The following is a 13,406-nucleotide window of genomic DNA, read 5'->3' as shown; positions in this document are numbered from 1 at the left end:
TTGTTAATTCTTCTGACGTCTGTATGGCAGACTGAAGTAAACACATCTTTGAGGACAGTGTCTGTGATGTGAACATGAATTTGTGTTTATAGTGAAACAGAACCAGTGACACATGGGAAATCATTCTATCCACCCTGTTTAAACTACATTTATGGATTTAAGATTTTGTTACCTGATGCAGCCAAATATTGTTAAACATATCCATGAAATAAAGAGGTTTTCTATGAAATAGGGCGGTTTATACTGCCCGACCAACATTGCAACATTTTTAAATGGCTAACTACAGGTATCAATACCTGAAACAGAAATTGTGTGCCAGATGATTTATGTGGCAAGTGCTGCAAATTCATAGTAATGGAGAAATCCCCAACAGCTGCACAAATGCCTTTTTCCGGTGGCCTTACCCAAGCATTGAGGTGGCCCAAACAATAGTTGATTTTTCGTGTTTAAAAAAAGTATGTAATTATTTTCTTAGATATTATATAAAAAAACAGGAGTTTTACCAATGGACCCTTCGTAGTCTTCAGAGTCAATGTTCAGGAAGCTGTTCACTTTCTTCACAGCTCCCATTTGCACTTCCAAATCTGCAAGATTCCGTACCACCCAGTTCAAGTAATTGGTCACCTGCATCGCAAAATATGAGACAATATTATATCAAGTATTGCCCATGCACCAGCAAATATTGTTTTTGTGACACATACGTACAATTAAAAATCTGTCTACTCATGTTTTTATCAATTTTTAGAACTGGATCTTTTTATGGAAGGAATGATTGGTACAATATTGTAAGATTTTAATTTATCACACAATATAGAATTAATTAAAAAAAATGATATTAACTCGAAAAATTGCACCAGAGAAATTTCATGATCACATTTTTTCAATGAATGGACAATTATATTTTCAGTGTAGGGTATGTGTCCCATTATCTACATTTTAAAACTCATGATCCTCTACATTTCCTTTATTATATTAATAGTGCCTCGCTATATACCTGAGGCAAATGATGAATGCATTGCAATCTATAATTTACCCGCTGGGGTGCAGGATTAGGCAAGGCATAGCACATATGATTGCAATTGTTGCTTATTTTTGTGTAACAAAAACAATGAGTAGCAATTGGATATTTCTGTCTTTAATAAACTATGTTGTGTCCTCATTTCAGAACTGTCGAGGGTAAAGGAAGTCTGCATAGTAAAAGATCTCCTCATTGATATGAACGTCATCCCTTGAGGTGAACTGGTAAAAGATTAAGTTTCAAATACAAGATAATTTACGAGTTATATCTGAGAGAACTAATTCCAGGGGACAACAGTTCATCATACTATTTCACAGAATTCATTGTTTTTTAAAAGGGTTGAAGTTTCATGTGGATTAGTTCAAAACTGATCAAACCTTCAGCGCAACCAATAACTTATAACAGGCCGTAGAAGTTGATGCATTCGCTTCGTGTGTCCCCTGCATCTGACACCTCGACCTTCTGCCGCCCCCGGAGGGGCTTGGAACCCACCAGCCAGCATCACCATTCAGCGTTGTTACCGCTGAGGAGGGGTCAATCTGCACGCCGCATAGGACTCCATTGCCCAGGAGCCCGTGCGTGAGTACACCTGTGCGGAGCCACGCACCCGCAATTACCAGCACTACAAAGCTCCTCGCCGTACCCGTTGGCGCGGGTCCCGCTTCGTGTGTCCCCTGCAATTGACACCCGACCTTCTGCTGCCCCCGGAGGGGCTTGGAATCCACCAGCCAGCATCACCATTCAGCGTTGGTACCGCTGAGGAGGGGTCAATCTGCACGCTGCACAGGACTCCATTGCCCAGGAGCCCGTGCGTGAGTACACCTGTGCAGAGCCATGCGCCCGCAATTACCAGCACTACAATGCTCCTCGCCGGACCCGCTGGCGCGGGTCCCGCTTCGTGTGTCCCCTGCATCTGACACCCGACCTTCTGCCGCCCCCGGAGGGGCTTGGAATCCACCAGCCAGCATCACCATTCAGCGTTGTTACCACTGAGGAGGGGTCAATCTGCACGCCGCACGGGACTCCATTGCCCAGGAGCCTGTGCATGAGTACACCTGTGCGGAGCCACGCCCCCGCAATTACCAGCCCTACAAAGCTCCTCGCTGGACCCGCTGGCGTGGGTCCTGCTTCGTGTGTCCCCTGCATCTGACACCCGACCTTCTTCTGCCCCCGGAGGGGCTTGGAATCCACCTGCCAGCATCACCATTCAGCGTTGTTACTGCTGAGGAGGGGTCAATCTGCATGCCGCACGGGACTCCATTGCCCAGGAGCCCGTGCGTGAGTACACCTGTGTGGAGCCACACCCCCGCCATTACCAGCACTACAAAGCTCCTCACCGGACCCGCTGGCGCAGGTCCCGCTTAGTGTGTCCTCTGCATCTGACACCCGAACTTCTGCCGCCCCCGGAGGGGCTTGGAATCCACCAGTCAGCATCACCATTCAGCGTTGTTACCACTGAGGAGGGGTCAATCTGCACGCCGCACGGGACTCCATTGCCCAGGAGCCCGTGCATGAGTACACCTGTGCGCAGCCACGCCCCCGCAATTACCAGCCCTACAAAGCTCCTCGCTGGACCCGCTGGCGTGGGTCCCGCTTCGTGTGTCCCCTGCATCTGACACCCGACCTTCTTCTGCCCCCGGAGGGGCTTGGAATCCACCTGCCAGCATCACCATTCAGCGTTGTTACCGCTGAGGAGGGGTCAATCTGCACGCCACACGGGAATCCATTGCCCAGGAGCCCGTGCGTGAGTACACCTGTGCGGAACCACGCCCCCGCAACCACCGGAACCTCGGTTATAAATCAACATCCGGCCTCCGCAGAGCGGGACGTGCGCGGGACGTGCCGGACGAAGCCCGGACAAAGGGCGGGCCCTCTGTGGCACTCCGTGGACGATGGGCCGGGCCACGCTATATTCACCTTGACCTAACCCACGGACAGTATGATCTCAAGGGAGACTTATTGGGCTCTGAAACAGCTTGTGGCCTGCTTACACTTATAAAATCACCAACATAAAGCTTTGGTCCATAAAAACTATCTGAAGGTATGGGGAAACACAAATCTATGGAAGGAGGGAGGGGGGACATCGAGGCAGCCAATCGTCCGAAACAGTCCAAGAACAAGAAAACAAAGGAAGTGACTAAGCACGCCGCCATGAATTGTGTTATGGACCGTATAGATGTTCTTGACGCCATTGTGAATGACTGCCAAGAAATTCTGTCTGCTGATTTGGGGCCAGCGGAGGCGCTTGTTCCATCTGCCAGGGAGGGACCACGGAAGCCTGTTACACTTGAGGCAATAGACCCACCTATTACTATCCCAGAAATGTTTCGAACCCAGGCTAAACCTCATGCGGCTAGGCCGCTCACTTCAATTGCTACATCTTTACCACAAAGCCAACCGGGTATTCTAGAGGGAGAAGTGGAGACTGGTAAAACCTCACACAAAGCTGCTATTGATATTGACATTGACATTGATCCAATTCCCTGCTCCAACAGATACTTGGTTTTAGGAGAGGTCCTGCCTGGGGAGTCAAATTCTAATGTTGCGTGCGTAGACAATTCCCCCTTACGTATTGATGTAGACAATGCTGACTCTGTTACTAGCACCAATGAGTGCCCAGAAACTATAGGGGATCTTGTTAAAGTAGTCTCTCTACTCAGGGACGAGATTGTTGCAATGAAAAAACTAATTATTAATCTAACTGTAGCCACCCCATTACACCACAACAATTCTTGGCCCCCGATTGGGGGTCCTGCAAAGGTAGCAGCTGCCTATCCAACCAAACCAAACCAAAGTGTCCACCAGCCTACGGCGAAAAGCGATCCCAAGAGTAGTAAGGCATCTCAGGCAAGTTCTGTAACAGTGACAGAGAATAGCTCTGCTAGTCTCTCTAGAACTAATAGCATAAAGAGATCTGGACCTGAGGGGGCAAAAAAGGTAGCAACACAGAGCGGTTTAAGCAAGCAGAAGGGCCCTAGTGGGGCTATTGGTTTAGATGGAGTTCCCCGACCTAATGTGATAAGATCGAAGGCAGGGGTAACCTACTCCAGCACCCCCAGAATTCAGATTCAAGTGGCTTCAAATCTTAGTACAGTGCTAAACGGGGGCCAGACTAACAACAAGGGTGACTTACCGAAAAACAAAATATTTATGACCAGCGTCCCCAAGCAAGTTAGGAGGGCCGGGTGCCCGAGAGAAGAGGTTGACTCTCTGACGAACAAGGCGATTCACTGGCTACGGTACGTCAGAGGGTGCAGATCGGTCATAAGGGATGACATTCTCAAAGCAAGGAGAATAAGTCACCCTGGGGCTACCCATGATGTTATCGAATTAACCCTGTCCTCCAATGATCTAGCTGAGAACCTATTCCAGATGGAATTTAGATCCAGCCCTCCGGTTCACATTGGTATCCAGCTGAGGAAGATGCCCCCGTTCCCGTTCTCATTGGTTCCAGCTATGTCTCAGGGGGAAATTAGGCCTAGGATTTGGAATTCCAGGCTGGATTCCATTGATTGACTACCCAGTAGTGGAATAGGGGTCGTTAATGATCAAGTGTGGGCTACCGATGGTGACCATGGCCCCAATTGTAGTTTGGCTAATGTGTCGGTTCATATAGAACCGGCGGGGAGTTGCCAACCAAATGATGGGGTAGAACAGGATATAGTCGGGTGGTATCTGGTGACTTCGGTCCATCATTAAATACAGGTCTGGAATTCTCAAATGAAAAGGGTATAAGTATATGTGATCTAGCTAACCCACCACCGGTGCATGAAGTCTCTAGGGAAGGAGGAAGTGTAGTATCATGGAATATAGCTGGATTGGGTACTAGACTACAATCACCAGAGTGGGTTTCTTTTATAAGCAACTTTGATGTCTGTATATTCCAAGAGACCTGGGCCTGCGAGCCCCAGTTTCTTCTGGGTTTTGAATTTTTTTGTCCCGGCTGTCAAGGGTCCCAAGGGTCGCCCAAAAGGGGGGTTAACCATTTGGGTGCAACAAGCACTCTTTGTTAGAGTGCTAGAGCTCCCGACTGGTAGCAGCGACATCCAGCTGATAAGGATCATGACTGAAGCAGGGAGTTTTTGGGATTTTTACAATCTGTATGCTAGTGGGACAGGAGGCAGGAAGTCTAAGGTACTGGTTGCTCTAGATCAGCTGATTGATACCCAGCCCGTTGAGAATAATATAATAGTGGCAGGGGATCTAAATATGACCTTTGAGCCTCTCAAAGTAGATGATTGACATGTAGGGGAGGACGAGGAATCCCAGTGGGGGATCCCCAAGCTGGACCTCGAACCAGTAAAGAAATGGTCAGACAGCATATTACAGTTCAATGCTTTGTGTAGCGAAAGAGGGCTCAGAGCACTCAATGGAAGAACTGTGAGTGACGTCCAAGGAGCAGTCACTTTTGACAATGGTCGCTCACAGAGCAGGATTGATTATGCTGTCTGTAGTATGGCTATCTGGCACTTGATCAAGGATATGAAGGTTGTGGATAGGCAGGAGAGTGACCACAATCCCTTATGCATTACACATTTCCTATGGGGAGGAAATCCACAGGGGCTAAACGATTGTGAAGAGGCCCTTGGGGTAATCGTCCCATCAAATAACATGAGGCGGGTAAGATGGGCCCTAGTTATGACCAAAGGGGAAGTGCTCAAGAGCATTAGCGAGGAACTAGATAAAACCACTAACGCCGTGGATGCCAGGGTGGAGGTTGGAACAGAGATTGCCAATTACTTGAAAGAAATTACAAAGTTGCACGACTTCTTCTTTGAAAACGTAAAGGGACATTTCTACAGGGTAGTACCCAAACCAGTAGACAATAACAAGAGGCCTTAAAGAAAGGGTTGGTACAATGAGGCTTGCAGGTCTGCAAGATCACTTCTAGGTCTGGCTATTAAAAAATGAGATCTGTCTGCTGTCAGGGAAGCAAGGTTGGAGTATTAGACCTGTATTTTGAGGGCTAAAAAACAATGGGACGAGCAACACTGGCAAGACCTAAAAAGTGCCAGTGCTGCGAAGGATTCCAGACTTTTCTGGAATATAGTTAAGTGGGGGATAGGAGGTCACCCTGAACCACCAACTAATCATGTAACCCAGAGTAGTGGGATAGAATACTTGGCCCCCAATATGCATGCCGACCTGAGGACAAGTCCGGAGATGCCCCAGCCATTATTTTCCATTCAGCTCCTCCCTTTAATATGAGCGATGTAGAAGTGGCCCTAATTCAACCTCACGGGGGAAGGCACCCGGACCCGACGGGGTCCCAGCAAATGTTTTCCTCCATGATAAAGCCCGTTGGGGCAACTACATAATGAAGTTGGCCAATGCAGTGGTGTTAGGGGCCCCGGTTCCGAAGTCTTGGCAAGGGGCTGTTATAATTCCCGTGTATAAGAAGGGCGATAAAGCGCTGCCCGGGAATTATAGGCCTATTAGCCTAGTAGACACAGTCCAAAAGGTGATAGGGAAATTGACCTTAGAGAAAATAATGGTCTGGGCAGAAGAAGAAAAAATCCTGTCCCCTTTTCAAGCAGGCCTCCGTAGGTTAACCAGCACCACAGACCAGATATTTCGTTTCACCTTACTTCATTGGAAGACGGTCCTGCTCGGGAAAGGCAGCTTTTATGCTGCCTTTATAGATTTGCGAGCAGCATTTGACCTGGTACCTCGGTCAAAGTTGTGGGAAGTTTTAAGCCAGATGGGTATGCCGCTGGAAACTTTATCACTCGTGATGAGATTGCACAAGGGAAACCATGCAAAAATCCAGTGGGGGGGATATGGGCAGGTTACCAACGACTTTCCTGTCGAGCGGGGTGTGCGCCAAGGGTTTAACAATGTCAGTGAAAATACCTCCAAAAAGCACAACATGCCGACTGTGGATGTCTGGTCACATCGGACTGGGACAAAATTACAAGCTCAGGCCAACTGCGATGAAGAACAGGCAAGACAGGGTCCCAATTAGGCCTGCTAAACAAGTTCACCCTAGATTCTAGCTGTGGGTGTTGCAGGGTCCATGTCGAAGATGTGTCATGCTGCTGAGGTGATGCTAGGTCAGGTCGGAGATACGCCACACAGCGTCAGTTCCGTGGAGCTATGATGTAGTGATCCGAGGTCCTGCATTTCTGTTAAGGAGGCCATTGATGATGGAAGCTTGTGATGTGAAGTTCTGCATTGAAGATGTGTTGTGCACCAGCTTGTTCCAAAGAGACTGAGGTGCTTGCGATGCAAAGTCCTGCCTTGCCATCAAGACTGGCGGCGACAAGGGCTTGCGATGTGAAGGCCTCGGTTGGGGATCCCTCGCACAGTGGCAGTTCCGATGAGGCTGCCGGCTGCAAGTTCGATGCAAAGTTCTTCAGCTGCAAGATGTGTTGAATCTGCTCAGGGTTGTGCGCCACAGCAGAGGAGATGTGTTGAGTCTGCTGGGTCCACAGTTGGGCTGGCAGAGCACCTTCAGGTCTACTTCCCAGGGTCAAGGACTGGGATGGCACCACTGGTCAGAGTAGAACTCACCAGTGACTTTGGAGTCCCACTGGTGGTCCTGAGTACAGGTTTAAGGTCAAGTCCTCACCCAGTCAAGAGGGCAGCAGGCAGCAGGTCAGCACAGCAGGCAACAGTGCTTCTGGGAAGCAGTCCTATAGTATCAGCTTGTGGCTCTATTTTAGACCCACTTGCCAAATACATAGATACTTTTCTAATTACCCTGGTAAAAGATACCCAATCATATATTAAAGACACAATGGATTTGATATCAAATGTAGAAAATTTACCATACAACATTGAGAACCAACTATTGGTATCCTTTGATATCGAATCACTTTATACGAACATACCCCAAGACGAAGCCTTGGCAGTGATGAGACATATTTTGGACTTACGAGAACGTCCACATCGGGTACAGACAGATTTGTAATATTTTTAATATTTCTAGCGACCATCTGCTTGAAGAATAATTTCTTCAACTTTAAAGACAATCTATATTTGCAAATATCTGGAGTGGCTATGGGTTGTTGTTTTTCACCTGAGATAGCCAATTTAGTGATGGCAGAGTTTGAGAAGAAATGGATATATGGCGACACCAATCCCTTTGAGAACCAGGTGAATTTTTGGTGTTGCTATATAGACAACATCTTCATGATTTGGAATGGAGACGAGTCACTTCTAAAAGATTTTCATAATTGGCTTAAATCAAGAACCCAGAAATGTAATTTCACCTTATCCAGTGACCGAAATAGACTTAACTTTTTGGATGTATATATTAAACACGAAAATGGTCAACTACACGTTAGTCTGTACACAAAACCTACAGACCCGAATGCACTTTTACACTTCTCGAGCAGTCACCCTCGCACGTTGAAAGAGAATTTGCCATATGGTCGATTTCTCCTGGTGAGGAGAAATTGTAGTAATAAAGAGGACTATTTCGAAAATGCAGAGAAACTCAAAGACAAACTCGTGGCCCGTGGTTACCCAAAAAGATTGGTAAAAGTTGCTCTTAAAAGAGCATGGTATACACCGAGAGAGGTGCTACTAGTTCCAAAAGTCCAAGAGAAAGAAACTTCAATAAAATGTGTTCTCACATATGACCCCAGAGCAAACAGAGTCAAAAATTGATTCAAACAAATTGGAAACTAATTGAACATCTAGGTATTCCAAAGCCCTCTTCGCTTTCAAAATGGGTGAAAATTGTGAGGCAACAACTAGAGAGAACGGCGAAGAAAGAAGAATTTGACCAAAAAGATCTAAGAGGGTTACTCAAGTTACCTCCAGTAGTAGGCCACTATAGATGTCAGAACTGTGTAGCATGCAGTTTAACGAAGGACTCCAAAGAGATTGATATAAATGATCAGCTACACCCTCAGAGAACTTTTTCAAACTGTAACTAAAAAAATACAGTTTACTGCATCAAAAGTCCATGTAATAAGTTTTATACAGGACAAACTACACAGATTGTTAAGAAACGTATCCTACAACACAAATCACGGGTAAATGTAAAGTGCAAGGAGACCCACTGGTACATCACTTTCAAACTTTGAATCATTCAGAAAATGACATGGAATGGACAGTTTTATGTACTTTGGGTAAGACAAATTTCGAGGAAGCAGAAACCAAATTGAATCGACTAGAAGCTAGACTAATCGAAAAATACCATACTGCGGTATCTGGCCTTAATGATAGAGATGAAATTTGGGCGCTGTTACAATGATCTCTTTTTTTAAACTGCATATGATACATCTTTTTTACATATCAACTTACAGACATTTCTAGATTGTAAGGAGTATTGGCACAACTTTGGTTTATAAGGCATTTATTGTTTTCATATTGTATATATTATTCTTTTTTTCTATAAGGTTTCCTATATATACATATTTGATAAGCTAACACTATGTAATTAGGTGCACTGTTAATTAGCCCCCTCAACAGGTCATATCAGTTTGGAGAAACAAAATAGAATTGATTAATACACTTGTATTTTGAGTTTAGCCTTTAGAAATAAGATTTATTTACTTTCAGGGTCAGTGATATTCTGTAATTTATATATGTCGCTTTACTAGAAGGGTCAATAGTCCTTTGTTTATTTTCAAGACCCGAGAGGTCAGGACTATATCTGCTTCCGTACCACGTGATAACTTACACGTTGGTAGAGCAGAATGGCGTAGAGAACACATGTGGACTCGAGATGCTGAAGTAAGGTAAGTTTTTACCGGACGAGTCTCTGTTGATTCATTTCCTCGAGGACAGGACTTTACCTAATAGTCCTATATATGTTTCCACAGAGAACGAGGTGAAATCTCTATTCCACGTCCACTGTTACTGAACATCACACTCGAAAAGAAATATCGAGCAGGGTAAGAATTGGTGGGGCTCATCTTTTCTAGATTTGTTTTCTCATCTTTTCTAGATTTGTTTTCTCGTTCAAAGGCAAATATTAATTAGCGCATCATATATTTTTTAAAGGGAACGAGGCCAATTCTTTCCAGGCCCCCTTCTCCCAATTGTAGTACTTCGGGAGAAAGAGCAATATATCTAGTCCTTGACTTATCCAGTAATCAATACGGATGAGTGCCAGATAACCCACGTCATATGACCCAGTATCCGGCTACAGGCAGCAAATGGTTAGGACAAGAAAGTAGCAACTTTTTACAAGTTGCTTTTTAAAAATAGTGATTGAAAACCCAAGTTTACCATTAGTGAGGGCTTTTATTTACAAGTCCATAGACACCAAAGTAAATATTTCTACCTGCTCCTATCTGGAAGTTACAGCTTATTGAATGTAATAAGGTAACTTCAATGTTATCCTATGGGAGAGGGAGACCTTGCAGTAGTGAAAAAAAACGTTAATAGTGTTTTACTACCAGGACATGTAAAACTTAAAAGTACATGTACTACTTTTCATATACTTTGCACCAGATTAGGGTCTACCTAAGGGATGACGATATGCATTAGAAAGGAAGAATTAGCCGGGCAAAACATTTATTTTGCCAAACCAGATCGAAATGACAGTTTAAAGGTGCTCACACAGGCTGCAATGGCATGCCTGCGACATGTTTGAATGGCTACTTCGTGGGTGGCACAATCAGTGATTCAGACCCACTAGTAGCATTTAATGGACAGGCCTGGGCACATGTAGTACCACTTTACTAGGGATTTACAAGTAAATTAAATATGCTAATTGGGTGTAAGCCAATTCTACCATATTCAGAGGAGACAGCCCAAGCACTTTAGCATTGGTTGGCAGTGGTAAAGTGCACAGAGTCCTAACAGCCATCAAAAATGGGTTCAGAAAACAGGAGGGTGAAGGCAAAATGTTTGTGGATGACTGTAGAGAGGACCAAGTCCAACAGATGCATGCAGCCATAGTGGAGCAGCCACTCTATTTCTGACCACCATAATTTTAAGGTTATTTCAGATGGCTATCATGGCAGATTCATTGTCTTTACTTGAAAGGAAGCCTGCTGGCTCGTGACTAGTTCCTTGAATTTAAAGTTGTTTGATAGAGTCTAGAATGTAGTTTGTGCCCTTCCGATTACTTATGATCTTAATAGGTGGGATGCTGGCCATCAAACTCTTCAGCAGTGTTCTACTTTCTTTATTTTGGAGACATATTTGTTCATAATATTATTACAGAAGATTTGTGAGGTACTTTGAGTGGGAGTTTGATGGAGGTGATCTCCAGGTTGTGGAATTCCAAGATGATGCTATGTAGCACCTTGGGGTGATGTTTTGTACTGGATATTCCAATTAATTAATGGAGTGTTTTTGCATTCGTAATGGGCAATTTGCATATTATGTTGTGACATAGTGGGTATGCTTTGTCTTTTGGTTTTCTCTGTCTCACTGCCAATCCCTTAGTTCTTTTATGTGTTTTTAATCTTCTTAGTAGGGTAAGGACAGGAAAAGCCCACAAAAGGTTAAGGGTATCATCCAAAACTGCTTTTATTGAGGATACAAATGATTAGTAAATATTGTGCCAGACTGATAAAGGATATGGCTGATGCTCAATCCATTTTGATAAGACAACTCTTTACTGAGCGCAAAAATCCTTTCAGTGTGATAAACAGTTTTTCACTCTATATGGATGAGAATAGTAACTGCTCTCCTCATGGCGTTTGCAGTGTTATTCTTGCTATTAATTACTCTTCTGTCAAAGCCCAAGGACATATAGTGATTTAAAACTTGAGGGCTGTTGTGAACCACATTCACCCTCAAATCAGTCCCCATAAATCCAGATGGGAGCACAAAAGAGGGCAAGATCTCCCATGAGAGGTAACTAAATGGATCAATGCCACAGCATATAGTCATAAGGCACATGTATGTACTAAAAGTATTCCTTCCCCGCTGCATTAAGTAGCCGCCTCCAATAAATACCAAAATGAAATAGAATGAATACTGACCTGTTGTGTATCTAAGTTGTTCTTGGTAAATACAGTCTAAAAAAACAGGGTAACATCAGCCAACTAATTTAGACTTGGAAAATAGAAAAGTGCCATCTATCCTATGCATCTAACCTGAATCATATTATCTTAATGAGGAAAAAACTGTGAAGAAACAGTGGTCAGACAGATTCCACATTAGAAATCAGGGTACCCATTTGCTAGCCTGATAAAAATGCTGATGTTTTAGCATCTTTGCTGAAAATAGCAATATTGATATGCTTCACAATTATTTCTGTTTCTGAACACCTTGCTTGCCTGTTTGCTTCTGTTGGTGAGGCAGGGAGCACCTTGCTGGTAAATACAGTCTCTTGGCACGTTTGCTTATATTGGTGCCTTTGCCATGAGCCCCTCGCCTGCATCACTTAACAAAATTCTCAAAATCAGTGCCCCCTGGGCAGAAGACCATGATAACAATAAATAAATAGAAGAGAGTTCCTCAGACTGATTAGTATTGGAGGTTAGGCGTTATCAGAAGTTTAGGCAGATTTCGAGAAATGGAAGAAAAGCATCAGGTATGAAGGATGAGTGTGACACCACAAAAATGAAACTCCTAGCATTTTGATAGATCATTACAGCTATTTATATCATGACACACATTAAGGTGTATGCCATACTCAGACATGGTGAAAGAAGGACTTAAAACGTCGAAACAGCGTGTGTTGGCAAAGAAGCCATTTGTTTTTTATTTATTATTTGGTTATAAAGGTACGATTATTGTTCCTTAAGACAATATGATGTAAAATCAGCACATACCACATCACAGTCCATTGAACACTTTGGTCACATCCTTGCTTCAAAATGTCTTTCCTATCAAGTCTATTGCTCCCCCTGCTTCTCATTTATATCCTTCCTCTTCAACCACTCTCAGTAACTCAAAGTAGGACCATTCAAGAACAACCCTTTTCATGTCTTGAGTAGAGCCCCAGAAGAAGCATCCTTTTTCACACATAAATCAATCATGAGTTTGTATAGCATGGCTACTTACCGGTGAGGGTCTCAAGGTGCTAAAGGGGTAAGAGGGATGCTGATCCATCTGGTAGTGGAGGTTCAATCGAAAAGCCAGGTCTTGAGATCCTTCCTTCATTGGGTCAGAGATGGGGATTGCCTGAGGTGGAGGGGCAGGGTATTTTAGGTCCTGCTGGCGACCTAAGAGAAAGATCTTCCTACACTTCTGGTCTTGTGGATCTATGGGACGGTGGCCAGGGCAAGTTTGGCAGAGCACCGTTGTCTAGCAGGTACATAGATTGAGAGGCAGTGGTTCAGATATGCTGGTCCTACATCAGGGAGGGCTTTGTAGATATGTGAGGAGCTTGAAGGTGATTATCTTGTTGACTGGGAGCCAATGGAGTTATTGAAGGTATTCTGTGATGTGGCTGCAGTGGGGTATGTCAAGGGCTAGTCTGGCTGTGGCGTTTTGAATGTTCTGTAGTTTCCTGAGCTGTTTTATGGGT

At 44.5% G+C, this 13,406-nt stretch overlaps 1 protein-coding gene across 4 annotated transcripts in view; it reads right to left on the bottom strand.

Annotated features, from left to right (window-relative positions):
• Positions 1-13,406, bottom strand: part of ABCC9 (ATP binding cassette subfamily C member 9) — a 915,119-nt gene that overhangs the window by 150,715 nt on the left and 750,998 nt on the right. For all 4 annotated transcript variants that reach the window (XM_086920457.1, XM_086920444.1, XM_086920437.1 and 1 more), the window contains one exon: positions 504-624. In XM_086920457.1, coding sequence (XP_086776583.1) covers positions 504-624 — 121 coding nt within the window. The remainder of the gene's footprint in view (positions 1-503; positions 625-13,406) is intronic.

Source organism: Lissotriton vulgaris, chromosome 1_1 (genome assembly GCF_964263255.1).
Source record: "Lissotriton vulgaris chromosome 1_1, aLisVul1.2, whole genome shotgun sequence".
Lineage (NCBI taxonomy): Eukaryota > Metazoa > Chordata > Amphibia > Caudata > Salamandridae > Lissotriton > Lissotriton vulgaris.
Note: the sequence above shows the minus strand (reverse complement) of the source record. Positions and strands in the feature narration are given on the sequence as shown.